General features: G+C 57.8%; 8 protein-coding genes across 8 annotated transcripts; 6 read left to right on the forward strand and 2 right to left on the reverse strand.

Moving 5' to 3' along the window:
* Positions 1-116: 116 nt before the first annotated feature.
* On the reverse strand, positions 117-1,568 carry BDW47DRAFT_111726 (rRNA-binding ribosome biosynthesis protein RPF1). Its single transcript, XM_024814006.1, has one exon. It carries the CDS (start codon positions 1,491-1,493, stop codon positions 186-188), a length of 1,308 nt encoding a protein of 435 aa, XP_024668713.1. The 5' UTR covers positions 1,494-1,568; the 3' UTR covers positions 117-185.
* Positions 1,569-2,073: 505 nt separating this feature from the next.
* BDW47DRAFT_128829 (glycine--tRNA ligase) lies at positions 2,074-4,102 on the forward strand (the record flags this gene model as incomplete). The annotated part of the gene is made up of 2 exons (XM_024816911.1): positions 2,074-3,660; positions 3,719-4,102. The coding sequence occupies 2 exons, from the start codon at positions 2,074-2,076 to the stop codon at positions 4,100-4,102; spliced, it is 1,971 nt and encodes a 656-aa protein (XP_024668714.1).
* A 327-nt stretch (positions 4,103-4,429) lies between these two features.
* Positions 4,430-6,629, forward strand: BDW47DRAFT_128830 (uncharacterized protein; the record flags this gene model as incomplete). Its single annotated transcript, XM_024816912.1, has 2 exons — positions 4,430-4,567; positions 4,695-6,629. The coding sequence occupies 2 exons, from the start codon at positions 4,430-4,432 to the stop codon at positions 6,627-6,629; spliced, it is 2,073 nt and encodes a 690-aa protein (XP_024668715.1).
* An 812-nt stretch (positions 6,630-7,441) lies between these two features.
* BDW47DRAFT_111732 (serine/threonine protein kinase CLA4) lies at positions 7,442-8,887 on the reverse strand. The gene is made up of 3 exons (XM_024814007.1): positions 8,351-8,887; positions 8,193-8,292; positions 7,442-8,107 (listed from the first exon to the last, which is right to left on the reverse strand). Exons 1-3 carry the CDS (start codon positions 8,786-8,788, stop codon positions 7,698-7,700), a joined length of 948 nt encoding a protein of 315 aa, XP_024668716.1. The 5' UTR covers positions 8,789-8,887; the 3' UTR covers positions 7,442-7,697.
* A 359-nt stretch (positions 8,888-9,246) lies between these two features.
* On the forward strand, positions 9,247-10,437 carry BDW47DRAFT_111733 (uncharacterized protein). The gene has a single exon (XM_024814008.1). The coding sequence runs from the start codon at positions 9,755-9,757 to the stop codon at positions 10,238-10,240; it is 486 nt and encodes a 161-aa protein (XP_024668717.1). The 5' UTR covers positions 9,247-9,754; the 3' UTR covers positions 10,241-10,437.
* A 2,335-nt stretch (positions 10,438-12,772) lies between these two features.
* Positions 12,773-18,437, forward strand: BDW47DRAFT_134110 (putative RNA polymerase II transcription elongation factor (Ctr9); the record flags this gene model as incomplete). Its single annotated transcript, XM_024818014.1, has 4 exons — positions 12,773-13,617; positions 13,702-14,003; positions 14,605-15,569; positions 15,627-18,437. The coding sequence occupies 4 exons, from the start codon at positions 12,773-12,775 to the stop codon at positions 18,435-18,437; spliced, it is 4,923 nt and encodes a 1,640-aa protein (XP_024668718.1).
* A 1,496-nt stretch (positions 18,438-19,933) lies between these two features.
* On the forward strand, positions 19,934-22,276 carry BDW47DRAFT_128834 (uncharacterized protein; the record flags this gene model as incomplete). The annotated part of the gene is made up of 1 exon (XM_024816913.1): positions 19,934-22,276. One exon carries the CDS (start codon positions 19,934-19,936, stop codon positions 22,274-22,276), a length of 2,343 nt encoding a protein of 780 aa, XP_024668719.1.
* An 861-nt stretch (positions 22,277-23,137) lies between these two features.
* Positions 23,138-24,891, forward strand: BDW47DRAFT_111741 (splicing factor ESS-2 family protein). The gene has a single exon (XM_024814009.1). It carries the CDS (start codon positions 23,212-23,214, stop codon positions 24,625-24,627), a length of 1,416 nt encoding a protein of 471 aa, XP_024668720.1. The 5' UTR covers positions 23,138-23,211; the 3' UTR covers positions 24,628-24,891.

Genomic DNA, 24,891 nt, shown 5'->3' on the forward strand with positions numbered 1-24,891 from the left:
AGCTAAATCATTGGTCTGTAACAAAAGATTCATGGATCAAACTGGCTAATTTAGTTGTGTACAAGCAGAGATGAATAGCATGTGATAAACACCATTCTTTTATTGGAGAACCAAACTCCGCCCAGAACCCTATATGACAATGCAAAAGACAGTGTAGATATATGAAAAAAAGTAAAGAAAAGGTATCACAGTTGGAACAATGTACGCTTCTTCTCCATCCCTCCCTTCCACTCCCACTCCTGCCCACTCCCCCGCTGGATCCCCTTATCGACCCGGCGCAGCTTCAGCGTAAAGCGGGGTCCCAGCTCCTGCAACCCAGCCTTGAGGTTCTCCGCGCCCTTCATCTCCTTGCCGTCGGCGCCGACGACAGCCTTCTCGGTCTCGCGTTTCTCGCGGAAGATGTAGCGATGGCGGCGCACGAAGATGTAATCGCGCTGGTTGTGCAGCGTGACGACCTGGCGGCCCTCGATGTCGGGCTGCGGCGGGAACAGCGAGCGGAAGAGATGGGCCGTCAGCAGACCCAGCGGCGTGCGGAAGTTGTTGAGGATCAGCTCCGGCCAGTGTTCTGTCGGGTTTCCGTGGCCGGGGATCTTCTTCGCGGCGATCCAGTTGCTGATGGTGAAGTGGAAGGACGGGCCCTGTGGAAGGTGGATGACTTCCAGCGCGGATGGTCGCTTTTGGTCCTCTTGCAGCACGACCAGCGCTGTGTAGTTGCGGTTTGTGGCGAATTTGGCGATCTCCCGGATGGAGAACTCGTAGGAGAACCGGTGCGCGCTGCGCTTGATGTACGTGCTGTTGGGGAAGAGGCCGGTGAGGGTCTGGGCCTCGTCGTGGAGGGTTCCGTGGCGGCCGGTCGTGATGAGGATCTTGGGCGTCGTGGGCATCTCGCCGTTGAAGAGGGTCGGGAATTTGGCGGCGAGGGCTTCGGGCGCGAGGCTCAGGTTTGTGCTCCGTGTTGATTGCGAGGGGCTTGTCGCGCGCTCTGTCGCGGACGGCAGGCCTGACTTCCTCGGCTGCTTCGAGCGGCCGCGGTCGTTGTCCTCGTCGCTTCCCTCCTCTCCGTCTTCGTCCTCGTCGTCACTAGCCAACATACTGTCGTTGTCATCATCGTCGTCACTATCCTCCGACCCATCTGACTGCTCGCTCTTCTTCAGCGGGCGGTTCAGTTCGTCTTCCTCCTCCTGCTTCTGTCGCTTGATGCGCTCCACATCGACACTCAGTCCGAGTCCGTCGCCCTCGGCGTCACTGCCGGCGCCGTCATCCCACACACGCTTCCGGTCCAGCGTCAACGGGATATTCTGCCGAAGACGCTCCTCCCGGAGTCGTGGGTTCTTGGATTCCTCCTTCTTGACTGCATATCGGGCCTCGCGCCGCGTGACGTCCTTGTTCTTCTTGCGCTTGATGTGCAGTGCCTTGCGGCGGAGTTTGTTGGCGGGTTTGATGTCGGATTCGACGCTGGTGGGCGGTCTGCGCACGGTTTTCCTAGAGCCCATTGTGAGATGTGTGGGTGGAATGTCAATATATGATATTAGTCTTCGTGGTGATCCTCATACAAAATTAAAGTAAAAAAAAAAAAAAAAGCGGCGGGCGGGGGAACGTTTGGCCGGTGACAGCCTGAAAAGTTAGGAATCTCCGGGATTGTTCCTGAGTCGAGCAGAGCATCACTCAACATCAGTTCAATCAACAACGATCATTCCTCTTCTTCCTCAGATATTGGGTCAATTGCTCTGGTCTGCTCTTCTACATGCCTTTATAGCCATCTCTCGGTCTTTCGTACCCTCGCCCTCCCTCCTCCCCCTGTATTATACTGTATTTTAACCCTTCTCTTGCCCTTGGTTAGCGGTTGTCTCGCCGCTCACGTGGGAGTGGATGACTCAATTGCCTGTTTCGGTTTTACTGCGACGATTTCCTTTTCTTGTGCCCCGCCTTCACTTAAATCCTTGTCGCATTTCCCCCTCTGTCAACTCTTTCCCCTCCACCACCACCACTGCTGCTCGATCCTCCCGTGCCTTCTCCGTCCGCTCGCCCGCTTTCGCTGCTGCTCAAGTTTCCAAAAAGAAAAAGAATTCCACCATGGCCACCGTCACCACCAAGACCGGTCAGGTCGTGGACCGCGGGGTCTTGGACTCGATGCTCCGTCGCCGACTCTTCTACACCCCCGCCTTTGAGATCTACGGCGGTGTCTCCGGTCTCTACGATTACGGTCCCCCCGGCTGCGCCGTCCAGAACAACATCGTCGACCTGTGGCGGAAACATTTCGTGCTGGAGGAGGACATGATGGAGGTCGACTGCACCATGTTGACCCCCGACGAGGTCCTGCGCACCAGTGGCCACGTTGAGAAGTTCGCCGATTGGATGTGCAAGGACCCCAAGACCGGGGAGATCTTCCGCGCGGACCACCTGGTGGAGGAGGTGCTGGAGAACCGCCTCAAGGGCGACAAGGAGGCCCGTGGCCAGAAGGTCGTGGTGGACGAGGAGAAGGAGGCCAAGAAGAAGAAGAAGTCCAAGGAGACCAAGGCCATCAAGCTGGATGACGCGGTCGTCAAGGAGTACGAGGAGTGTCTGGCCCAGATCGACAACTACGGTGGTCCCGAGCTGGAGCAGATCATCGCCAAGTACGACATCCGCAACCCCCAGACCGACGGGAACGTCCTGCCGCCCGTCGCCTTCAACCTGATGTTCCAGACCGGCATCGGCCCCAGCGGCAACCTCGCGGGCTACCTGCGACCCGAGACCGCCCAGGGCCAGTTCCTGAACTTCCAGAAGCTGCTGGACTTCAACCAGCAGTCCATGCCCTTCGCGTCCGCCTCGATCGGCAAGTCGTTCCGGAATGAGATCTCGCCGCGCGCGGGTCTCCTGCGTGTGCGCGAGTTCCTCATGGCCGAGATCGAGCACTACGTCGACCCCGAGGCCGGCAAGAAGCACGCGCGCTTCGAGGAGGTCAAGGACATCGAGATGGCCCTGCTGGCTCGCGACGTGCAGCTGTCCGGCAGCACCCAGGTCACCAAGATGACCATCGGCAAGGCCGTGGAGACCGGTCTGGTCGACAACGAGACCCTGGGCTACTTCATCGCCCGCATCCAGCTGTTCCTGCTCAAGCTCGGCGTGGACCCCACGCGCCTGCGGTTCCGCCAGCACATGGCCAACGAGATGGCCCACTACGCGGCCGACTGCTGGGACGCCGAGTTGCAGACCAGCTACGGCTGGATCGAGTGCGTGGGCTGCGCCGACCGCAGCGCCTACGATCTGACGGTGCACAAGAACAAGACCGGCGCCCCGCTGGTCGTGCGCGAGCCCCGCGCCGAGCCCCTCAAGGTCGAGGAGTGGCAGGTCGACCTGGACAAGAAGAAGTTCGGTCCCCGGTTCAAGAAGGACGGCAAGACCGTCGCCGCGGCCGTCGAGGCGCTGTCCCAGGAGTTCCGGGAGAAGCTGGCCCTGGATCTGGACCAGCAGGGCAAGATCGAGGTGGACGTCGAGGGCGTCGGCTCCGGCAAGGTCGAGCTGGACAAGGAGCTCATCAAGATCGAGAAGCGCACCCGCGTGGAGAACGTGCGCGAGTACACGCCCAACGTGATCGAGCCGTCTTTCGGTATCGGCCGTATCCTGTACAGCTTGATGGAGCACGCCTACTGGTCCCGTGAGGGAGATGAGGCTCGTGGAGTAAGTATCCTGTCTGCGTCTCTGTCCTGGTCCGTGACACTAACCGATTGATCTTTAGGTTCTGTCATTCCCCCCCGTGATCGCGCCCACCAAGGTGCTAATCGTTCCGCTGTCGTCCCATGCCTCTTTCCGCCCGCTGTTGCAGCGCCTGATGATGAAGCTTCGCCGCATGGGCGTGTCGAACCGCGTGGATGACTCGTCCGCCAGTATCGGCAAGCGGTACTCCCGTAACGACGAGCTGGGCACGCCCTTCGGCGTCACGGTCGACTTCCAGTCGGTCAAGGACAACTCGTTTACTCTGCGCGACCGCGACTCGACGAAGCAAGTCCGCGCTAGCGAGGATGAGATTACCCAGGCGATCAAGTCGCTCGTGGACGGCGACGAGACGTGGGAGGATATCCGCAAGCGCCTGCCCGAGTTCACGGGCCAGGAGGTCGATTAGATGGGGATAGAGATGGTCCGCAGATAGTTATTCCCTAGACGTTCAGATTATTCCCCAGCTATAAATATGATTTTTGGGGGACAGGTTTATAAAAAGCATGTCGCAATCCTTGATCCCGTATAGACTGCTGTGTATAATGTAAGAGTCAACGCCAAGAAATCCGGGGCGGAAAGACGGAATCCTCCAGTTGTCCTCAAGTCACTAATAACCACCTTCATCGTCCTCCTTCTCCGACGATCTGTTCTCTTCCCCACCTCTCCTCCTCTTGATTGAACCCTCTCTATCCTCTCGCCCCCTCTGGTGGATGCTTCGCGCGCCCTCTCCACTATGGCTCCCCGCGTTCCCTCGTCCAAGCTGACGCTCTCGTGTCCCCTCTTCGCCGCCGACTTCGACCCGCGCAATCCGGGCTTCCTCCTGGTTGCTGGCGGAGGCGGCGAAGGGCGCAGTGGGGTGGGTAATAAAATTGTACGTGACTTTCTTTCTTTATACTTAGCTACTTAGCAAGACGAAACGAAAATAGAACCAGAAACAGAAGCAGAGAAATGGAAAAAAAAAAACATCCGTAAGCTAACACGGCACGTCATCCCCACAGGCCCTCCTCAACACCTCCAAACGCAACGAAATCTCCGAAATTGTCGACATCGAATTGTCGCGCGATGAAGACTCGGTGACCTCGCTGGCCGTGGCGCATGCAGCCGACGACTCTCTCGTCGCCCTGGCCGGCATCAACAGCTCCGTCGCCGAACAGAAGCGCGGCAACAACCAGCACCTGCGATCGTTTAAGATCGACTATCCTCCTCGGAAATCGGCCCTGGCCGAGTCCCCGGAGAGAAAAAAAAAGAAAAAGAAGTCTCCCGCGCGGGAAAAGCCTACCGGGACGACGACGCCTCTCTCTCGCGAGTCCCTCTTCCGAACTACCAAGTCTGGCAGCACCGGCGACACCTACCAGCGGATAACACGGCTGTCTCCGTGGAAGGGGAGCGAGTCGCCCCGGGTCGCGGCGATCGCGACGGGCCTCGCGCCGTCGGGCGAGATCGTCTTCTTCGACGCCTCGTCTTCGACCCCCGCCTCCGCGGACGTGATCGGGCGCATCCGTCTGGACAACGACGAGGAGGCTGAGGACGTGGATATCATCGAGTCGGAGGACCAACCGGGCCGGTTCCAGGTCGCCTACACTAACGGGCGCGACGTGTCCCTCTGCCGCATCTCCTCCACCACCCGGTCGAACGCCGCTCCCGATGTGCAGACCGTGTACACGATCCCTCGCCCCGAAGGAGCCGCCGCCCGCAGCAGGCCCAAGTTCCGCGCTCTGCGCTTCCTGTCGCCGACTGCGCTGCTGCTGCTCCAGAACTCCCCCGACCGCACCGGCTGCGAGCTCATCCTGCTCGACCTGGGACCAGCCGCGACCCCGAACAATAAGGACCCCAAGTCCCCCACCGCGGCAGCCACCATCGTCCGACGCAAGAAGCTCCGCAGCACGATGAAGATCGGCCTAGGCATGGACGTCTGCACCCTCGGCAAAGACCTCGACAACCGGCAGCAGACGATCGTCGCCGTAACAGGCAGCGACCAGTCAATTGAAGTCATCACGCTCGAGTCAGACCCTCGCAGCTGGCGCCGAACCAGCGGGTTCGACAAGTTCCGCGTCTACACCACCCTCCGCGACGTGCACCCCTTCTCCGTGACAAAAACCTGCTTCTCGCACTTCACGCCGCCCGCCCACCCCGTCACCCCCGAGACGCCCCCCCAGTCCGTCAAGCTGGCCTCCGTCAGCATGGGCAACACCGTCGTCGTGCACACCTTCCCGCTGGCCCCCGTCCCAGCATCCAGCCGCACCCCGCGCTACGTGCTCTCCATCCCCGGCGAGTCCAGCGTCTGGTCCAGCTTCGCAGGCGCCTCCACCGCCCTCCTCTCCATCCTCATCGTCTGCTTCCTCGTCCAGGCCTTTGGCGAGATCCGTGGCGCCCTGCCTCCTCATCTAGGCGTCGCGGACTATCTCCCGCCGGATATTTACGACGCTGTCGTCATCCCTTACAAGACTTATTCGTCGACATCGCTGCGACCCCGTTCAGAGGACTCATCATCTTCATCATCTCCTTCTTCTCCCCCACCAGCAATCCCAACCCTAAACCTCAACTCCTCCTCTTCCTCCTCCCCCCTCCAAAACATCATCCTCCAAGCCCGCCAGCACCAACACCAACAAGACACAACCCAAGACCAAGGTCAAACCAAACCCCTCCTCTCCATAACATGCAACCCCGAAACCAACAACCTCCTCATCGACCTCCTCTACCTCGTCCCCACCAGAAGCCCCCACGACCAAATCAAGCACCTCTGGTCCGACCTCTCCGGCCAAGACCAAGCCGTCTGGAAAAAGCAACTGGTTGACGGGGGGCTTTTGTCGTCGTCGTCTTCTCCTTCAACAGAAGCAGAAAGTAAAGACAATGATGAGAATGAGAACCTGGATGCCTTGTTGCAGGGTGATGTGCTCTTTGGGGAGGTCTGCGCGGCGGAGGCGCGGGTTTGATAATGACTCTATATGTATCTTTCTTATTAATTATTTTACTTTGTTTTTCTACTTACTGGTTTTGTTGACATGTTTTTGATCGGGTTTGAGCTGGTTTTTATCTGGGCTGGTTGGTTGATTATTGATTGATTGATACACAGATAAGTTTCTCAATAGGACTGGATTGAGCATGTGTATCCCATTGCTCTACTCCTTCCCAATCAATCAATCAACCAATCAATCAATCACCAGGTGTGGAAGCATAAAGACACCAGAGCAGAAAGAAAGATGAAAAAGAAAAAGGAAAAAAAAGCCTGGAGAATGGTGCCTTTATTTGCTTTTCTATAATTTCCTTTCTCTCCCGGTGTTCTTTAAACGAATTCATGTACGTTATTGACAATGATAATTCAATTGCTTTGGAGCCTACTCATCTGATCACTTCCTATCTTCAACACAATCCAATAAGTCAAGTGTAAACATGCATGGTAATTAGTGGTCTATAATTTATTTCTCTGATAGAGTCGCTTGCTATAAACAAATTATTTGATCCCACCGCGAACTCATAACCTTGGAGTCTGTGCCCCAATCCATACATACTGGTTGTTCCTCGCGGTCCTGTCCTTAGGACATGTACATCCATGACCCCTGGGTCGACCGCATCGCGGAGCCATCAGCCCGGGTCGGTGGCCAGATGGGAAAAAAGGGTGAAGAAGTGAAGAAGAAGAAAAAAGGTGAACAAGAGAAGAAGAGCATAGCCACGCCATGAATCAGATCAAGAGTATCAGAGATCATCAAAACGAACCAAGTGGGAACGAACTCCCAAGAAGGAAAAAAAAAAAAAAAAAAAAAACGCCCAATCATCCACGCCAAGTCTGCTGACGAAGCTGTTTTGGGTTGGATATCATACGAGAGAAAAATTGAAGTGCAATCAATGCAGGTCGTCAGGAATAGCAAAATCAACCGGAGGCGGCGTAAATGGTACCCATATGTGCGTGAGGCCAGATCTGGTGTAAATCGTGCAGGGGGAGGGGAAATTGACTGTCCGGTAGAAGAACAACGCGGAAAAGCAAAAAAATTAGATCATCGAGATCATTGACTGTTCTTCTTCCAGCGGAGCAGTTCGGCTAGGCTCGCAAGGCTGCATCCCGATCGGAGGAACTCATGCGCCAGCAACTCGTCGGCCGTGGCTCGGCTGCGGACGTCAACACAGAGACAGACACTCAAGAAGGATTTGAGCTCCTTGCTCAGTTTCTCGGGCTTCTTCAGCCGGGGCGTCCCGTTGGTGGCGATGAGATACAGCGCCTTGAGCGGCTCTTCGTTCAGGTACGGCGGCTCGGACTCGATCATCTCGATCGCCATGATACCCAAGGACCAGCAGTCGACCTTGGGACCATACTCCTTCTGCTTCACCACCTCAGGGGCCATCCAGTATGGCGTACCCACCATGGTGGCGCGTTTGTTTTTCGACTCGGTCAGTTTGGCGCAGAACCCGAAATCGGCTTTAGATGGGTGGTCAGTCAAAATGCCATAGGATTGATCGTATTGACATAATCGATCACAAAGAAAGGAAGGGAGAAAACGTACTGATTTTCACGTGGCCCGCTCGGTCCAAAAGGACATTGTCACTCTTGATATCACGGTGGATAATGTTCTGGCTATGGAGGTGGGCCAATCCTTTGCAGGTCTGCGGTGGTCAGTATGATCTTGTTAAGGTAAATATAGGGGGGGTGTTAAACACGCACCTCGACACAGATGGTGGCGATCTGATCCTCCTGGATCACCGGGTTATTGTCAATCACGTCCGTGAGCGCACCGCCCTCCATGAATTCCATGACCACCCAGAGCTCGTTGCTCGACTCCTGGAGGAACGAGTCCAGGAAGTTGACGATGTTGGCGTGCTGGCTGTCCTTCATGACGATGATCTCGTTCACGATCAGCTCCTTCCGCGGCTGGCTGCGCAGATCCATCTGCTTGATGGCCACCTGGCACCGGGGCCCGTACTGCCGGTACAGTTCATGAGCGACCGGTGAGGTGGCATGCTCCTTGACCCGGGCCACGTACACGGACCCGGAGGCACCTTGTCCGATCTTCCGCTGCTTGCTGTATGATTCGTTGGGGTTGTCCTTGGACACGACGGACCGCAATCGGTCCATCACCTCGTTCTCGGACATGGCCGACATGCGAACCTCCTTCTGGCGGGGCTGTTCCGCCTTCTTCGTCAAGGCGGCCTCGGCCTGGCGGACGCCATCCGAGACGCCCGGCTTGGGGGCACCCTGCTTGTTGGCAATGTTCAGGGGTTTGACCGGCTGGACGGGGGCCGGCAGCTTGGACGGGGGCGGGCCCTGCGCATGCTGCTTGGGGCCGTGGTTCGGGGGCGCGCGGGGCGCGTACGGGGAGCGGGGCTCATGCGGCGGCGCGTAGCGGGAGCCCGGGGCGGACTGGTCGGGCGCCCGTCCGTTCGAGGCCGTCGGCGCTGACGGCGCGGGGCGCTGGGCGGTCAGCTGGCGCTCCTGCGGCCCCCGCCCGGCGCCCGGCGCCTGAGGGGCGGGGCGGCTGGGCTTGTAGCGGTCATTCATGGACGGCTCCGGGCTATAGCCGCCTAGTTCCTGCTTGGCCGTGGGGGCGCGGGTCTTGGGGAGCGAGGCGTTGTAGGCCTCCTGCTCCATCCGCTCGTATTCCTCCTCCCGCTGGCGGGCGCGCCGGGCGTCATCCTCCACGCGGCGACGCTCTTGCTCCGCCATCTCCTTCATGCGCTCCAGTTGCTGCTGTTGCTGCTGCTCCGCCACCGAGCGATCCGCGTCGGGTCTGCCGTGGGGGTTGACGGGGGAGGAGTTGAGCCCCCGACCGGGCATGCCAGTGTCCAGACGCTGGGCGGGGCCTGGCGGCGGGGGTCGCGGCGGGGCGATGGAGCTGCCCACGGAGCCATTGTTGCCGAAGGGCTTCGACTGCTGCGGGCCGGAGGACATGCCCGAGTAGTACTCGGGGTTCTGTTCGCGCATCTTGATGTCGGAGTAGAACTCGAGGACCTCGATGACGGCCTGGGGGTTCTTCTTGTAGTCCTCCTTGGTGATGGCCGACGAGGTCAGGAGCTTCTCCCACTCGGGCGGCAGGCCCACGAAGGCTCCCGTGTGCGGATCGAAGCCGACATGAACGCGATGGCTGAAGTTGGTGGGGTTACTCACGCCGCCCATGCCCGGGCAGCGCTCGTAGATCTTGTCGATCCAGTCATAGATCTCGTCGTCGGTCTTGACCTCACAGGTGATGCTCTTCGTGGGCACATCGCGGGACAGGACGGCGGCCTTGGCCCCGGCGTCTTTGGGATTGGCCAAGCGGATGATCTCGAACGCCATGCGGGTATCTTCCGACCGCGAGACGCCGGTGACGGTGGAGAGCGGGATGGAGAGAACGACCTTGCCGGTCTCATTTTTGGAAAAATCCAGGCGGAATTCGCGCAGGGTCAGAAATCGCTGGTTCCACGTGGCGAGAAACTTGTCTTCCTTGCACCGGACGAAGCCCTCCTTGACGACCGAGAGGCTGCCCTGGCTGGACTGGTTGGTTTTGACCTGAGCGAGCGAGGGGGAGCTAGTATTGGGGAACAGGGACAGGTTCGCGGACCCCGGGGTCGAGGGTGAATTGAGACTCATTTGGCTGAATGAGGTGGCGGCACCGGAGGGGTTTGGGGCCAGGTTGAGCTTGGGACGTTCGGCGGGCGGGCGAGGGGCTGGCCCAGGGTTCATGAACTGATCGGGGGAATACATCCTGCGAGGGAAAGACCGTTTAGGAACATGGAGGGATGCACACGCGGAATGCAAGACTACGTGGAACCAGAACCACCACAAGACAAAAAAAAAAAAAAAAAAAGCAAACAAGAAAAGATGAAGAGTCGCCCCCTCGAAAAAGGAAAAAAAAAAAGGTTGGATTGAAACAGGTCTGATCGGGAGTGAACGACCTAAGAAATGGCCCACTTACTTTCCATAAGACCCTTCTGCACTGGAGCGCAAGCAAGGCCAATAGGAGGGACACACAAGAATTCAGGGGGTGGGTGTGGGGTGTTTGTTCGAGGGCGCGGAGGGGTAACGGGGTGAATGATTGACTGCTTGGCTGTTAGAATTCTGGCTTCTACTGTTTAAAGAAAGGCACAGAAAGGAAAGGTCAAAGAACAACCCTTCCCCCATATCATCAAAAATGGGAGGGGAGAGAGAGAGAGGGAAATCCTGCAAGCTAGACCAGGCCGACGGTGGTGTACACCCAACCGTGCGGGTGTCTGGGAAAACATATAGATCGCGCGGAGACAGTGGGGTAATTTGACTTGACTTGAGTCAAGAATCTTGTCTGAAGACCCTTCATCTCTTTCTCTTGTCCTTTTTACTTTTCGCTGCTGTTCCGCTCGGGTTGCTTCAGAGAAAGGAAATGCGATCTTACCTGACTTCCGACCTGCAGGTTGAGAAACCAGAGAATCCTCGCCCTTGCGAGGAGGCTCCAGGCGGGAGATGCACAATTTCCCCGTTTGACTCAGATGATAACGCGACGAGAGACCACAGTGATCCAAGTCCAAGTCACCACTGACCTGCAGGATTGAGCGTTCAACAATCTCTCAATTGAACCGATCAATTGGTGGAGAGAGAGAGAGAGAGAGAGAAAGGAAAGAAGACTGGAGAAAGAGGAGGGGGGGGGATGGGAGGAAGAAGAGAAAAAGGGGAGGAAGAAAAGGCGGGAAAGAAGGAGCCAGAAAGGGAGAGGGAGGGAGAAGACGAAGAAGAAGAGGGGGAGGAAAGTAGGCAATGGTAAAGTAAGTCCCAACCGTTAATTAAGAGGGCAGAAAGAAAGAGTGACAGGGAGGTTGAAGGTCCAAACAAGAAGGTTTCACTCCTTCAAGGGGGATCCCCCATCCTTCGATATTACTGAATTTCCTTCCTTTCATTCATTCATCCTCTCTTGCTCTCTTCGTTCATTGTCACTCTATTCTCGAACGGAATTGATTTGATTGATTTACTGTTTGTTTTCCTTTTTTCGGTTTGAGACGCTGAGACTTGTCTTCCATTGGTTTGATCCAGACTATAATTTCATCCATTAGTCAGATCAAGCCCTGGACGGTCAGCCTGATTCGGTCTGTCGTTCTAGGCGGATTCTCCGTCCCACGTAGCAGTGGTGTCTGTTCTGTCTCAGTGTCTCACCCTGGTACGGATAGAAGGATCTCTCCATCCACGCGGTTCGAGGGGACGAAACGCGCAGTTCGATTGATGTTGACCCCCCCGTTCAAGAGGGGAAGGAGACAAGAGAAACTCCACATTCCACACTATGGCTGAATTGGTCAACGTGGTTGAGCATCATCCACCATCGCGCGTGGCGCACTTTCCTGTGTACATGACTCAGCCATGGCACTGATAACCAGACCTTAATATCATAAGAACAAACCAACTTTAATATAGTAATTGAAATGGTCTCATACCAATCGCAGTAAGATAATCTATCCCAATCAACCTGACCCACGGGTCGTCCTGCCATACCTGATCCAGCCTGGACCCACTTTCTATATGGCGTCCTTAGTCCAGGACTTGTGGAACATGTCAAAAGGTCCTTGAACGGATGGACTGCATATTTTGATTGAGATTCGGATTACCTAGTCAGACTCAAGTCAGTTAGTCACTCGACAGATGTCCACCATTGATTGACAGGAAAGATGAAGAGAGGGAGGAATACGAGAAGATCGGCTGCTGACCGCCCAGGGGATAAAGGCCGAGGCTGCGGCAGAAAACGTCATGCTCCGATCGGGATCACGAGATCCAGTCGTTTGTTCTCTCAGCCCAAAACATCCACAGGCAACTCTTGATCCACCTGACACTCCTCTGGATTCATGGGATCTTCTTATCCTCGGTTTTTGAATTCCCGGTATTTTTTTCTTTTTTTTCTTTTTTTTTTCTTTTGTTAGCTATCTTTGTTGGCGTCAAGAAACGACCACGACCGACTCTCCATCTACTCCGACGGATCCTATATCCTCCCCGGTGTGCCGTCAGCGGCAAAAGACACCGCTTTTCTTTGTACGTCGTGACCCTAGTCAATAAAGAAGGAATTCATCCACTGACGAGTTCGGTCCGTGAAGCTTCCCTGTCCTTGAGGAAACAGCCTTGCACAAGATAGAAAACAGTACAGTAAACGATACAACCATGGACGGTTCCGCGCTCCGACACCGAAATCAAGAGCCCCCCGAGACAACCTCCCACGTCGCTCGAAAGGATGAAGAACCCCGGTTAAAACATGGCATCCCCATGCAGGTCGTCCGGTCGCTGCTCCTGGGAGCCTGGTTCAACTGCTGCTGCTTCGTCATCTTTGCGACCCAGTTGGTCGGCGCCCCGCTGTACCTGCTCAACAAACGCTGGTATTACTCGTACATGGCCTCGACCAAACAATCCTTCGGGCTGGTCATCACCGCCCTCACCCAGTGGGGGTGTCCGACTTATGTTCGTGTCAGTGGGGATCACAGCGTGCGAGGTCAAATCCACCTGGTCGATGGACAGTTGAAAACCCAGTTCCCGGAGCGCCTCGTGATGATCGCCAACCACCAGGTGTATACCGACTGGATCTACCTCTGGTGGGTCGCCTACACGAATGCGATGCATGGCCGCATCTTTATCATCCTCAAGGAATCCCTCAAGTACATCCCCGTCGTGGGTCAGGGCATGATGTTCTACGGATTCATCTTCATGGCCCGCAAGTGGATCTCCGACAAGCCCCGGCTCGAGCATCGCCTGGAGAAGCTGAAAGCGCGCCACTCCGGCTCCAAGTCCGATTCTCCCGACTACGACCCCATGTGGCTGCTAATATTCCCCGAGGGGACGAACCTGTCGCCCAACACCAAACGGCGGAGTGCCGCTTACGCCGAGAAACAGGGGTACCCGACCCCGGAGCATGTGCTGCTCCCCCGATCCACCGGTCTCTTCTTTTGTTTGCAACAATTACGCGGGACGGTGGATTGGGTGTATGACTGCACTGTCGCCTACGAAGGTCCACCGTAAGTGCCCCCCTCTTTCTTTAAAAAAAAAAAAAAAAAAAAAAAAGCCCAGCAAAGGCTGACGATAGCGTGACTGGAAAATAGGAAAGGGAGCCTTCCCGATAAGTATTTCACCCTGCGCTCCACCTACGGACAGGGGAGACCTCCGACATCGGTCAACATGTATTGGCGACGGTTCGCCGTGTCGGATATCCCGCTGGAGGACCAGGCGGAATTCGATACCTGGCTGCGGGAGCGATGGTCCGAGAAGGACCTCTTGATGGACCAATACTTCGAAACAGGGCGGTTCCCGACCGAGCTGGCGGGCACCATCGAAGCCGAGTCCGGGTCCGCGAAGCAAAAGGCCGTCGCGTCCGACGGATTCGTCGAGGCCCATGTGCGACTCGGTCACTGGAGCGAACTCGCTCGGATTTTCATGGTGGTGACGATGGCGGCTTGTCTGTGCAAGTTACCAAAGGTGTTGACTAGGTGAACCGTTGGGGACTGACTTTGCGATCGACCGGTGTAGGTGGTCCATGATGAGATGAGTAGCGCGACAGATGACAATAATGACGGGCATGCAACTAGATAGACAGCTTCCTTCGTTGGATTAGGTTTGATCGGATTTTTGGAGCCAGTGTTAATCGATGATAGAATTGGTTAATGAATGATTTTTATATCAAGTAGTTGTACGGAGTATATAGTACACTGTATCCTCGAATCGATAAAGTATGGCCAGCCACAGTGTGGCGGTGAGCACCAGCCCCATTACGGGCGGCCGAGCCTCAGGCTCTCCGGGGCTTCTCCTCTGAATCCTCGATCGGATCAGCCATCTTCTCCTCCCAACAACCTCTCTTGTTTTCTTGTTTCTTTCTTCCTTCCTTCTTCTTTTTACACTCTCGGCAACTGCTGCGCAAATTCAGGGCTCTCCGATCGTGCTCGGATGCTCAGCAGTCGCGACTCTCACCTACGATTGACTTTGTCCTCGGTGATGAATATGAGCTGAAGCTTCGCCGCAAAACTTGTCCTGTCCTCCCCCCTCACGAAACATCCCCATTTCCCCTCATATCTCAAATTTCAAACATCTTTCCGATCGGAATTGGACCTCCTGTCCAAACATGGCATCCGTATCGAATGGATTCGCCAATGGTGTCAACGGAGATTCGCTCGCGCCGGCCAACTCCTTGGCCAACCTCCGTTTCTCTGACATTCCCTCCGCCATCGATATTCCCGCCTCCACCCTCGACAGCGAAGTCGAGGTCAGTCTAGAAGGTCTCCCCGATGACCCCACCGAACTCTGCACCTTGCTCGAGAACGAGAAAGCCGCCAAGAATTTCTGGGTGATCATCGCGCTGGCCTACGCCAAGCAGAAACAGATCGACCACGCAATCGATATCCTGAACAAGGGCCTCGCCTCGGTCGCCCATGGCGCCACCAAGGAAAAGCTCGGCCTGTTGGGCTGGGTCTGCTGGCTGTTGATGCTGAAGAGTCGCCAGGCGCCGCGCGTCGCGTCCGAGGGCGAACTGTACACCGAGGCGAAGACGAAAGACTACTACCTGCAGCAGGCCACGTCCACGCTGAACGAGGCCTCGCGGCTGAACCCGGCCTTCCCGCCCCTGTTCCTGGCCCGCGGTGTGCTCTCCCTCCTGCGCGCCTCGCTGCACCCCCCGAGACCGGTCCGCCCGGGCACCGTGGATACCTCCGAGCGCGTCGAGTGCCTGCGACAGGCGCTCAAATGCTTCGACGAGTCCTCCCGGGCCTTCGGGGGCCGCAACGTGATGGCGATCCTGGGTCGCGCGAGAACACATTACATGCTGGGGAGGTATGCGGAGGCGCTCGAGGGCTACCAGAGGGCGTTGGTGAAGATGCCGGGGCTGACGGACCCGGATCCGCGGATCGGGATCGGGTGCTGTCTGTGGCAGCTGGGCTTCAAGGATCAGGCCAAGGTAGCCTGGGAGCGAGCACTGGCGTTGGTGAGTTGACCCTCGTCTACGATGGTTGATTACGAGGCTAATGATCGATCTCCATAGAACCCCGATTCCAAGGTCGCCAACATCCTCCTTGCGGTCTACTACCTCTACGACAGCTCCCGCCACGCCACCACCGACCCGTCCTTCGGTTCCCTGTACAAGGTGGCCATGACGCAGTACACGCAAAAGGCCTTCAAGCTAGACAAGGAATACCCCATGACCTGCGCCTTATTCGGAGGGTACTTCCTCCTGCGCAAGTCCTACGCGACCGTCGAGACGCTCGCGCGCAAGTCGATCGAACACACCGACGTCATGCAGATCGCCAGCGACGGATGGTACCTCCTCGGTCGCAAGGCACACTACGAGGGCGACCTGGCGCGCGCAGCAGAGTACTACAACCGCTCGGATCAGGCGCGCGGCGGCGGCGACCAGGGATACCTACCGGCGAAGTTCGGCGCGGTGCAGATGCAAGTGTCGAACAAGGACCTGGACGGGGCCAAGTTCCGACTGGAGAAGATCGTCCAGCAGACCAAGAACCCAGAATGCATGCTTTTGCTGGCGGCGCTCCACGCGGAGGACGTGTTCGCGCTCCAGCGCAGCGGCTCCAAGGAGGACAAGTCGGCCGAACTCAAGAAGGCCATCGGCCTGCTGGAGTCGGTGCGCAGCCTGTGGAAGGACGACGCGAAGAAGATCGCGCCGGACGAGTCCGTCTTGGTGTACCTGGCGCGTCTGTACGAGCAGACGGCGCCTGAGAAGAGCATGCAGTGTCTCTCCCAGCTGGAGGAGATGCAGCTAGCGGAGATGGGCGACGACGAGCGGCCGGAGGGCATGGAAGACGACGACGCCGAGGCGCTCCGGACGGCCCTCCGCGCCAATCTCCCCCCGCAGCTGCTCAACAACATGGGCTGCTTCCTGTACCAGTCCGAGCGGGTAGACGCCGCACGGGCGACCTTCCAAGCGGCGCTCAGCGCCTGCGTGCGCTCGCAGGAGAAATCAAGCGACCTCGACACCGACGCCCTGGTCACAACAATCAGCTACAACCTCGGCCGCACCTACGAAGCAGCCGACATGCCCGACGAGGCCAAGAAGGTGTACGCGGGGCTCCTCGAGCGACACAGCGACTACACCGAGGCCAACGCGCGCCTCACCTACATCGCCCTCCGCCAGAGCCCCACGGACGAGGGGCCCAAGCGCATGGGCAAGCTCTACGAAGCAGACTCCACCAACCTCGAAGTGCGCGCGCTCTTCGGCTGGTACCTCAGCAAATCCAAGAAGCGGACCGCGAACCTCGCCGAAGACCCCGAGCAGCGCCACTACAAGCACACGCTGCAGTACTTCGACAAGCACGACCGGTACTCGCTGACCGGCATGGGCAACGTGCACCTGCTGACCGCGCGCGACATGCGGCGCGAGACGGACACGGAGCGGGAAAAGCGGCGGCGGATGTACGAGCGCGCAGTGGAGTTCTTCGACAAGGCGCTGCAGCTGGACGGGCGCAACGCCTACGCCGCGCAGGGCATCGGCATCGCGCTCGTCGACGACCGCAAGGACTACAGCGCGGCCGTGCAGATCTTCTCCAAGATCCGCGACACGCTGCGCGACGCCAGCGTCTACCTGAACCTGGGGCACGTGTACGCGGAACTCCGGCAGTACACGCGGTCGATCGAGCACTACGAGGCGGCTCTCTCCAAGGACCGCGCGCGCGACGCGCAGATCCTCGCCTGCCTGGGCCGAGTATGGCTCCTACGGGGGAAGCAAGAGGCGAGCCTGTCGGCGATGCAGACCGCGCTGGAGTACGCGCGCCGGGCGCACTCGGTTGCACCGGGGCAAGTGCACCTGGAGTTCAACGTCGCGTTCGTGCAAAACCAGATCGCGTCGCTCGCCTACGGACTGGGCGAAACACAACGCACCGTGGCAGACCTCGAGGCCGCAGCGGAGGGACTCCGCCAGGCGGTCGAGACCTTCGGCCGGCTCGCCGCAGGGAAGAACCCGCCCTACCCGGCAGGCGCGCTCGAGCAGCGCGCCAACATGGGCAAGACGATCAACAAGCAGCTGGAGCGAGCCCTCCAGAGCCAACGGACCTACGAGGAGCAGAACGCCGCCAAGCTACAGCAGGCGCGGGCGGCGCGGGAGGCGGAGCTCGCGCGCCGGGCCGAAGCCGTCAAGCAGGCGCAGGCGGTGGAACAAGAGCGAAAGCAGAAGGTCGCCGCAGAGCGGCAGCAGCTGATCGAGGACGCGCAGCGGCTGGCGGAGCAGCGGGCGGCGGACGATCACGCGCGGGAGCAAGCGGAGCTGACGACGGACGAGGAGACGGGCGACCGGGTCAAGCGTCGGAAGAAGGCGTCTGGCGGGGGAGGAGGTGGTGGTGGTGGGGCGTCGTCGAAGCGCAAGAAGCGGTCGCAGCGACGGGATACGGACGGGGACTCGTTCGTCAGTGATGGGGAGGAGGGAGCTGTGGGGGGTGGTGATAGCTCGGGCGGGGAGAGTGGAGGGGAGGCGGCGCCGAAGAAGCGACGTCGGTTGGAGCGTCGATCGGGCGGGAAGGCGTCGAGCAAGTATAAGAGTAGTGAGATGGTTGTGGATTCGGATGAGGAGGAGGATGGGGGCGGAAGCCCGGCGGGGTCGGACGGGGACGAGGAGATGCGCGATGGGGGGGAGGATGATAGGGAGGAGGAGCAGGAGCAGGAAGTGGTGCAACGCCGACGGGCGAAACAGAAAGCCCGACGGATTGCGGACGACGATGAGGAGGAGGAAGACGAAGGGGAGGAGGGGACGGGGGCCACGACGGGAGGAGGAGGAGAGGTCGGGGGCCACGAAGGGGGGCAGGAAAGTGGGGATGACGAAGAACACGAGGATGACGGGCTGTTTTGATTTCTTTTTCTTGTGATTTATTTATTTCTTCTCTATTGTGTATTATGGCGTTATCCGAGGTGTATAAGAAGTCACAAACAGTATGATCAGATCAATCGATCGTATCGACGCGTACTCGGTAGACCGTAGAGGTGACCGATGGAGTAGACAGAACTAGACGGAGTCCACAGGGTACTACCAGTGGAGTGAATATGGTCCAGACACGATCGTCAGGAGGAAGAACGATGGAGAACGAGGGAGATGCGACCGAGGAAGAGAGAGAGAGATCGTCCTGGAGTGACCCGATCGGGGTAGATCGGAGGAGGGAGGATAGGGGGATTTATTTATAGTTAGATTGATCTTTTTGATTAATTTTTTGATTCTTGACTCTCCTCTCTGTTGATATTTTTTATTGTGAGATATATAGTTAAATGTTTAGGAGAGATGGAGTAGAGGATCAAAAGAGAAAGAGAGAGAGAGAGAGAGAGAGCGAGAGAAGATGGAGGAGATGGATCCGGGGCTGAACAGGATAATTAATATAATAGTATAATATAGAATATATAATATAGAATATATAATATAAATCAATAAGATCCAATAATAATAGTCCCTCAGATATTAAATCCATCGTAGAACGTGGATGCAGGTACCCTGGCGGTGTGATATTCTCAGCATGTGGATCCGAGGTACGTGATCTATAATATAATGTGTAAAATCGATATAAAATGTAGAAAAGAGAGTACAGAATATGAGAAAGAATGGAACGACCAAAAGATAACATGGAAAGAATCAAAGATAGCTAGAATATTGAATCAATATCTATAATACCTCTATTATATACTACGATATACTATTTCCCCGTCTCCGCTGTCTGTCCGGAGAACCTTGTCATCCTGGTCAACCGTGGTTAAACAGGGTAAATCGTGGATAATCCTGGATGAACCATGGACCAGACAGAGGTTGAGATGGATCAGGGGTGACAGGGGTTCATTCCTTTAAATGTCATTGTTGGTTTTATTACCTTGGGTGATATTGGATATAGGAGAATCTCGAGTTTATATGGAAAGGATCCCCACTCGCTAAGCGAGTTCTCTCTCTCTCTCTCTCTCTTTCTTTCTCGACTCTCTTACTTTCTCGATTCTGGATTCTGTTCTCTCTCCTGTTCTCTCGTTTCATCCTGTTCATCTAACTAGAATGGGGATCCAGACCAATCTCTTCTCTCCACTGGTTTGACGGTTATCCGTCGGGCGTCTTAGACTACTCCACTTTCTTTCTTCCTCTCACTCTTTCTCACTTCTTTCTTTCTTTCTCTCTCCCCTGTTCTCTTTCACTTCATCCTTACTCCCTCTCTCTCTCTCTTCCCCCTCCCCTCTATCTCTCTCTCTACTTCTTCCCTCTCTCTCTCTCTCTCTGCGTCTCTCTATCTCCTCCCCCCCCATTCATTCTATCACTGTCCTATCATGCCACTTCCACCTGGCCTCTGACATCCTGACTACTACCTCCCCGATTATATCAATATGTACTCCCACCGGGATCAGGTCCGTTCGGATCAAGCCCGTGTAGAAGACCGTCCCTCTACTCGCTCCTCCAATGGAGACCCCCCAGACCATGCCGTCCATCTCCGTTCCAGGTCCACGGCTCTCCCCCACAGTCCCAAACGTCTCTCCGTCTTTGGAGGTCGCTCTCGGAGTAACACGACGACGACTTCCTCCTCTTCTATCACTACCACCACCACCTCAACCTCCAACTCCGGCTCTACCACCGGCTCTACCACCTCCTCCATGACCTCCGTCGATGCCGCCTCCGTCCACCCCCCAGACGACCGCGCCCCCTCCGCAGCCGGTCTGCGGAATGACCGCCCCGGGAGCATGACCAAAGCCCTCTTCACCCGCGGGAGTCGCATCCTCCGCCGTCAGGGTAGCCGTTTCCACATCGTCGCCACCCTCGATGAGGTCGACGAGTCCGACCGTGACCGGAGGGCCAGCAGCGCCCGCTTCGAGGTCGGGGACCTCTTCCACCGTCACCATCGCGCCCGCCAGAGTGACGCCCAGGGCCACCTCAAATCCCTCATCTCCGACCCCTTCGACTTTCACCACCTCACCCACACCAGCCAGTCGCACTTCCCCGCCCTCGAGGACACCCGCCAGAATGACCTCGTCACCGAGTTCTCCGCCATCCGCGCCTCCCAGCGACCCGTCACCGACCTCAAGGGCATCCGCGCCGAGGACATCCTCCCCCTCCGCGAATTCGCCGACTCTGACTCCTCCCCCCTCCCCCCGACCACCCCGACCGCCCCGGTGGAGGACCCGCTCGCCTCCGTCAGCCCGTCCGTCTCCCCCGGCGGTTCCTCCTCCATCAGCCCCAAGCAGCAGGTGTCTCACGCCCGTCGCCCGTCGCGCCCCATCGAGAACTTCTCCCGCCCCGTCCCTCGTTCGCCCCGCGTGGACTCCCCTCCGCCCCGCGCGGCCTCGCCGCACCTCGCCGCCGCCCCCGACATCCCCGAACCCACCGCGCGCGTCATCGACGAGATCCTCCACCGGCCGCCACCGGCCGCCCCGTCCGGCCCCGAACTCGCCGGCTCCTGGGACCACGTCCGGACCATGTCGCTGTCCCCAACCACCCGCCCGTCGGACCTGACGGACGTGCCGGAGGAGATCGCTGCCACCCACTGGCACGACAGCCCTGAACAGCCCGACCTCGCCGACGGTCCCCGCCCACCGTCCCGCGGGGGCAGCAGCCCCGTGCCGGCCTCCCGTCCCTCCATCTACTCCTCCGCCGAATTGTCCCGGCGATTCTCCGAGGCGTTGGGCTCCCCGACCCTGCCGCCGCCGCCGCCGTCGTCGCACATGCAGCGCGGGGCGTCGGAAGCAGACGATCTCACCCCGCCTTCCGGCGCGCCCATCCGCCGCGGGTCCTCCCGCCGCAAACCCGCCTACGAGACCATCTACGAGACGTGGGATGCCGACATCGACTACTGCTACGAGCACGCCGCCGAATCGTGCTCCGACTTTGACTGGGGCCGTCGGTCGCTCGAGGAGCGACCGCCGCTCCCGACCCCCGGGTCCGACATCCCCATCCTGGCCACCGACTGCGACGGTCCTGTCCCGTCGTCGGCACCCCGAGGGGTTCCGACGGTGCCCGCGATGCACCTGAGCCCCTCCACGCTGCCGACTCCGGGGTCGCAGCGGGCGCTCACCCCGGCCAGTGCCGCCGGCGATTACTTCCCTCCGGTCGGTCCATCTCTGTTCCCGTCGGCCCTGGGGAAGCCCGACGGGCCGGATGCCCTGTACGAGGAGTACCTGGCCACGGACGCCGAGTCGGACCGGCCCTTTTCCTTCTACTCTTCGGGCGTCAGCCCCCAGATGGAGCACCCGGTCTCTCCCCGCAGCAGCTTCTCCCCCATCAGCAAGTACAACTCCGAGGAGAGCCTGATCCTGTCGCGCGCCGCCTCCATCGTCCGCAAACACCGGTCCTCCGTCTCCACCGTCAGCGTCCCCGACCTGATCCACAGCCTAGCCAATAGCCGGGACCTCGCCGACGGGCCCCCGTCCGCCGGGGGGGATTCCTCCTCCCGATGCCCCTCGGCCGCCAGTGCGGCCCGCCCCGAGGCGTCCACCCACCACCGCCCGACGAAGAGTCTCGCCGGGGAGCTGGATTCCTGGTGCCGGGACCCATCCTCAGGGGACGCTCCTCGGGATGCGTCCGGGGCCTCCGCCCTGCACGACCGGGCCCAGTCGACCTCCCACCTGGAGACGGCCCCGTGGGTGGCCCGCGCCAAGCCCGACCTGCCGCCTAAGAGCGCGCACCGACGGCGAGGCCGACCATCCTACTCTCTCTTTCCCACTGCGCCTCCCAATTAACTTTGTGTGATTTTTTTTTTTCTTCCTTTCTTCTTCTATTCTTCATGTTTCTTTTCCTGTTCTAGTTTTTGTTTTATTTTCTGGCATATATACCCTAAAAAAAAGGGAAGGTGTAGCCACCGCCGATAATCTCTTCGACGATTGATGACTCCCTGATTTTTCTCCCTATCTTCTCCATTTCGGTCATTGGCGAATTTCCTTGCTCTGTCTATATACGTGTCGTTCTTTCCGTCTGTCTTTTTTTTTTTTTTTTTTTTTTGATCCAGCACAGCTCTCGTCCTTCGTTGGCTTCCTCTTCCATTTTCTTGGGTTTCTTCTTCTTCTTCTTCTTCTTCTCCCCCTTTCTTTTCTCTTCTTCTCTTCTTTTTCGGGTCTATATCTTGCATTTCTCAGCGCTGCTTCCTCAGGATCCAAAAAAGAAAAACATCCGGTGTTCTTCTGGTACGGAGGATCTGGGCACTGTAGTGGGTGGGTGGTTTTATCTATTTCATCTTGTTCTCTCGTTCTTGGATATTGACATTGACGGCCGTCGCTCGGGATATTTCCTTGGTCGATTACATTTGTTTTGGTTGTGATTACTATCTGTGTAAGAAGATAGGATATAGACTTGTACATGTGTACTGTATATACATTCAACCTAAGACATATCTGCAGAGGTAGTTATCAAATAGATACCTATATAATAATACCTGGTAATTAGCCCTATCTTGTAGTCCTTATGACTAGATCGGCAGTATTATTGCTGTAGTAAAGAACAGCCAATCACACACTTTGATCCATCACCGCCCGCATCCACATCTCCGTCATCTCACTCCGCTGCATCTCCCATCTTCTTTCTCATCATCTCCATGTTTGCTCCACGGCCAGACGACCGATGAGGTCCTCTCATTACTGACCACACTTCTCACAACAAGTCTGCCGTTTCTCCCGCAGCCATGTCCTCCCAAGCCCTCACAAAACGCCAGAGCGAATCCGCTCTGATGCCCCCTCCCCCACCCCCAAAGCGCATCAAACGACCCGCCACCGTCCTCGACGAAGACGTCTACACCAACGTTCTGTCCGACATCATCGCCCGAGACTACTTCCCCGGTCTGCTCGAGGCTCAAGTGAAACAGGACTATCTGGACGCTCTCGACTCAAAGGACAAAGAATGGATCGCCACTTCGAAGAGGAGGTTAGTCGACGTGCTAAGAACGCCCGGCAGGGCCAGGCCCCGCCCCGCCGCCTCGGGCACCACACCACAGTTCTCTGACGTGGGGGACACCCCGACCGGATGGCGCGGTGAGACACCGTTGTCGGTGGGCTCTGCGACTCCGTCGACCGTCGCCCCGACGCAGTCCCAAGAGGAGAGCGCCGCACCCGACGTCTCCCGGCTTGGACTCCTCGAGTTCCAGGCTAAGTACACCAGCGAGGATAACGAGTCGTTCAATAAGGTGCTAGACAAGCAGAACGCCAAGCGCCGCGAGCACTACGCCTGGATGTGGAGCGGGAATAAGGTCCCCACGGCGCGCCAGATCGCACATCACCGGCGGGAGACCAAGCGCATCGAGGCCCAGGGGGGTACGCCCTCCTCCGACCCAACCACCCAGGCGGTAGCCATCAAGACGGATCTGGACGCCCGGCCCGCTAAGCCAGATGCATGGAAGGCCCGGCCCGAAAACCCCCTCATGTTCGCGCCCCAGTCCATCGAAGACGACCACGAGACGATCCAGCAGCGCGCTGAAGCTGCTTCGCGCGCGGGGCCCAAACACGTTGTCTACCAGAACACCCGGCTACCGGACGAAACTCACCGGCCCGCTGCCCCGCCCCCTCCTTCCCCGTCTATCTCCGCCATTAAAGACGCCATCGCGGGGCGTCCGCGCCTCACAGACTCCGAACCGGGCTTCACAGGCGGCGAGACGCCCCGCGTCAACGGCTACGCCTTTGTCGACGAGGACGAACCAGACTCCGCCACCACATCCGCAGATGACTTCAACGACCTCCTAGGTAGCAGCGATCCCCAAGACCGCACACCCAACCCATTTTCCATCCGCGAGAACCGCCACCGCGAAGCCCTCCACCACCGCATGGTCGACCGCGTCTCACGCAAGAAACGGGCCGAGAAAGCCGCCCGCGAGACCAAGACGCCTGTCTCCCGGACCCCACGTTTCGCCAGCAGTCCGCGCTTGGATTTTGGTTCGCGGGGACATCCTCCTGCTGGGGGTGTTACGCCGGGGAAGGCCCTCACGCCTGCTGCGCAGAAATTGCTCCATCAGGTGGGGGGGAGTACGCCGCGGACGCCGGGGTTTTCGGCTTCGTCTTCGTCGGGGTTGAGGAATCTGTGGACTCCTACGCCTAAGAGGGGGAAGTAATCTTTTCTTTTTTCTTTTCCCGTTTTCATGGAAAGGATTCCATTGCGTGGGTTTATACATGAGCCCATTGCATTACACTACACTACACTACACTACGACTACTATATTGGACCGGATTGGATTGGAGTACGGGAACAAACAGGCAAAGGCGTTGGTATTCTATAATGAGTCATGGGCTGGTTATTTTGGAGTTGATATTAGCGATGACTTTCTTTTCTTCCCTTCTTATATACCTTACAATCAAGCATCAAGCGTCATACAGCC

Source organism: Aspergillus candidus (genome assembly GCF_002847045.1).
Source record: "Aspergillus candidus strain CBS 102.13 unplaced genomic scaffold BDW47scaffold_58, whole genome shotgun sequence".
Taxonomy (NCBI): domain Eukaryota; kingdom Fungi; phylum Ascomycota; class Eurotiomycetes; order Eurotiales; family Aspergillaceae; genus Aspergillus; species Aspergillus candidus.

Coding starts and splice junctions, on each gene's coding strand:
- BDW47DRAFT_111726 (XM_024814006.1), bottom strand. CDS start 1,493: ATGGGCTCTAGGAAAACCGTGCGCAGACCGCCCACCAGCGTCGAATCC.
- BDW47DRAFT_111732 (XM_024814007.1), bottom strand. CDS start 8,788: ATGTCGGCCATGTCCGAGAACGAGGTGATGGACCGATTGCGGTCCGTC. Junction 8,293..8,350: donor TCGCCACCATCTGTGTCGAG/GTGCGTGTTTAA, acceptor TGACCACCGCAG/ACCTGCAAAGGATTGGCCCA. Junction 8,108..8,192: donor AGCGGGCCACGTGAAAATCA/GTACGTTTTCTC, acceptor ACCCATCTAAAG/CCGATTTCGGGTTCTGCGCC.
- BDW47DRAFT_111733 (XM_024814008.1), top strand. CDS start 9,755: ATGAACGCGATGGCTGAAGTTGGTGGGGTTACTCACGCCGCCCATGCC.
- BDW47DRAFT_111741 (XM_024814009.1), top strand. CDS start 23,212: ATGTCCTCCCAAGCCCTCACAAAACGCCAGAGCGAATCCGCTCTGATG.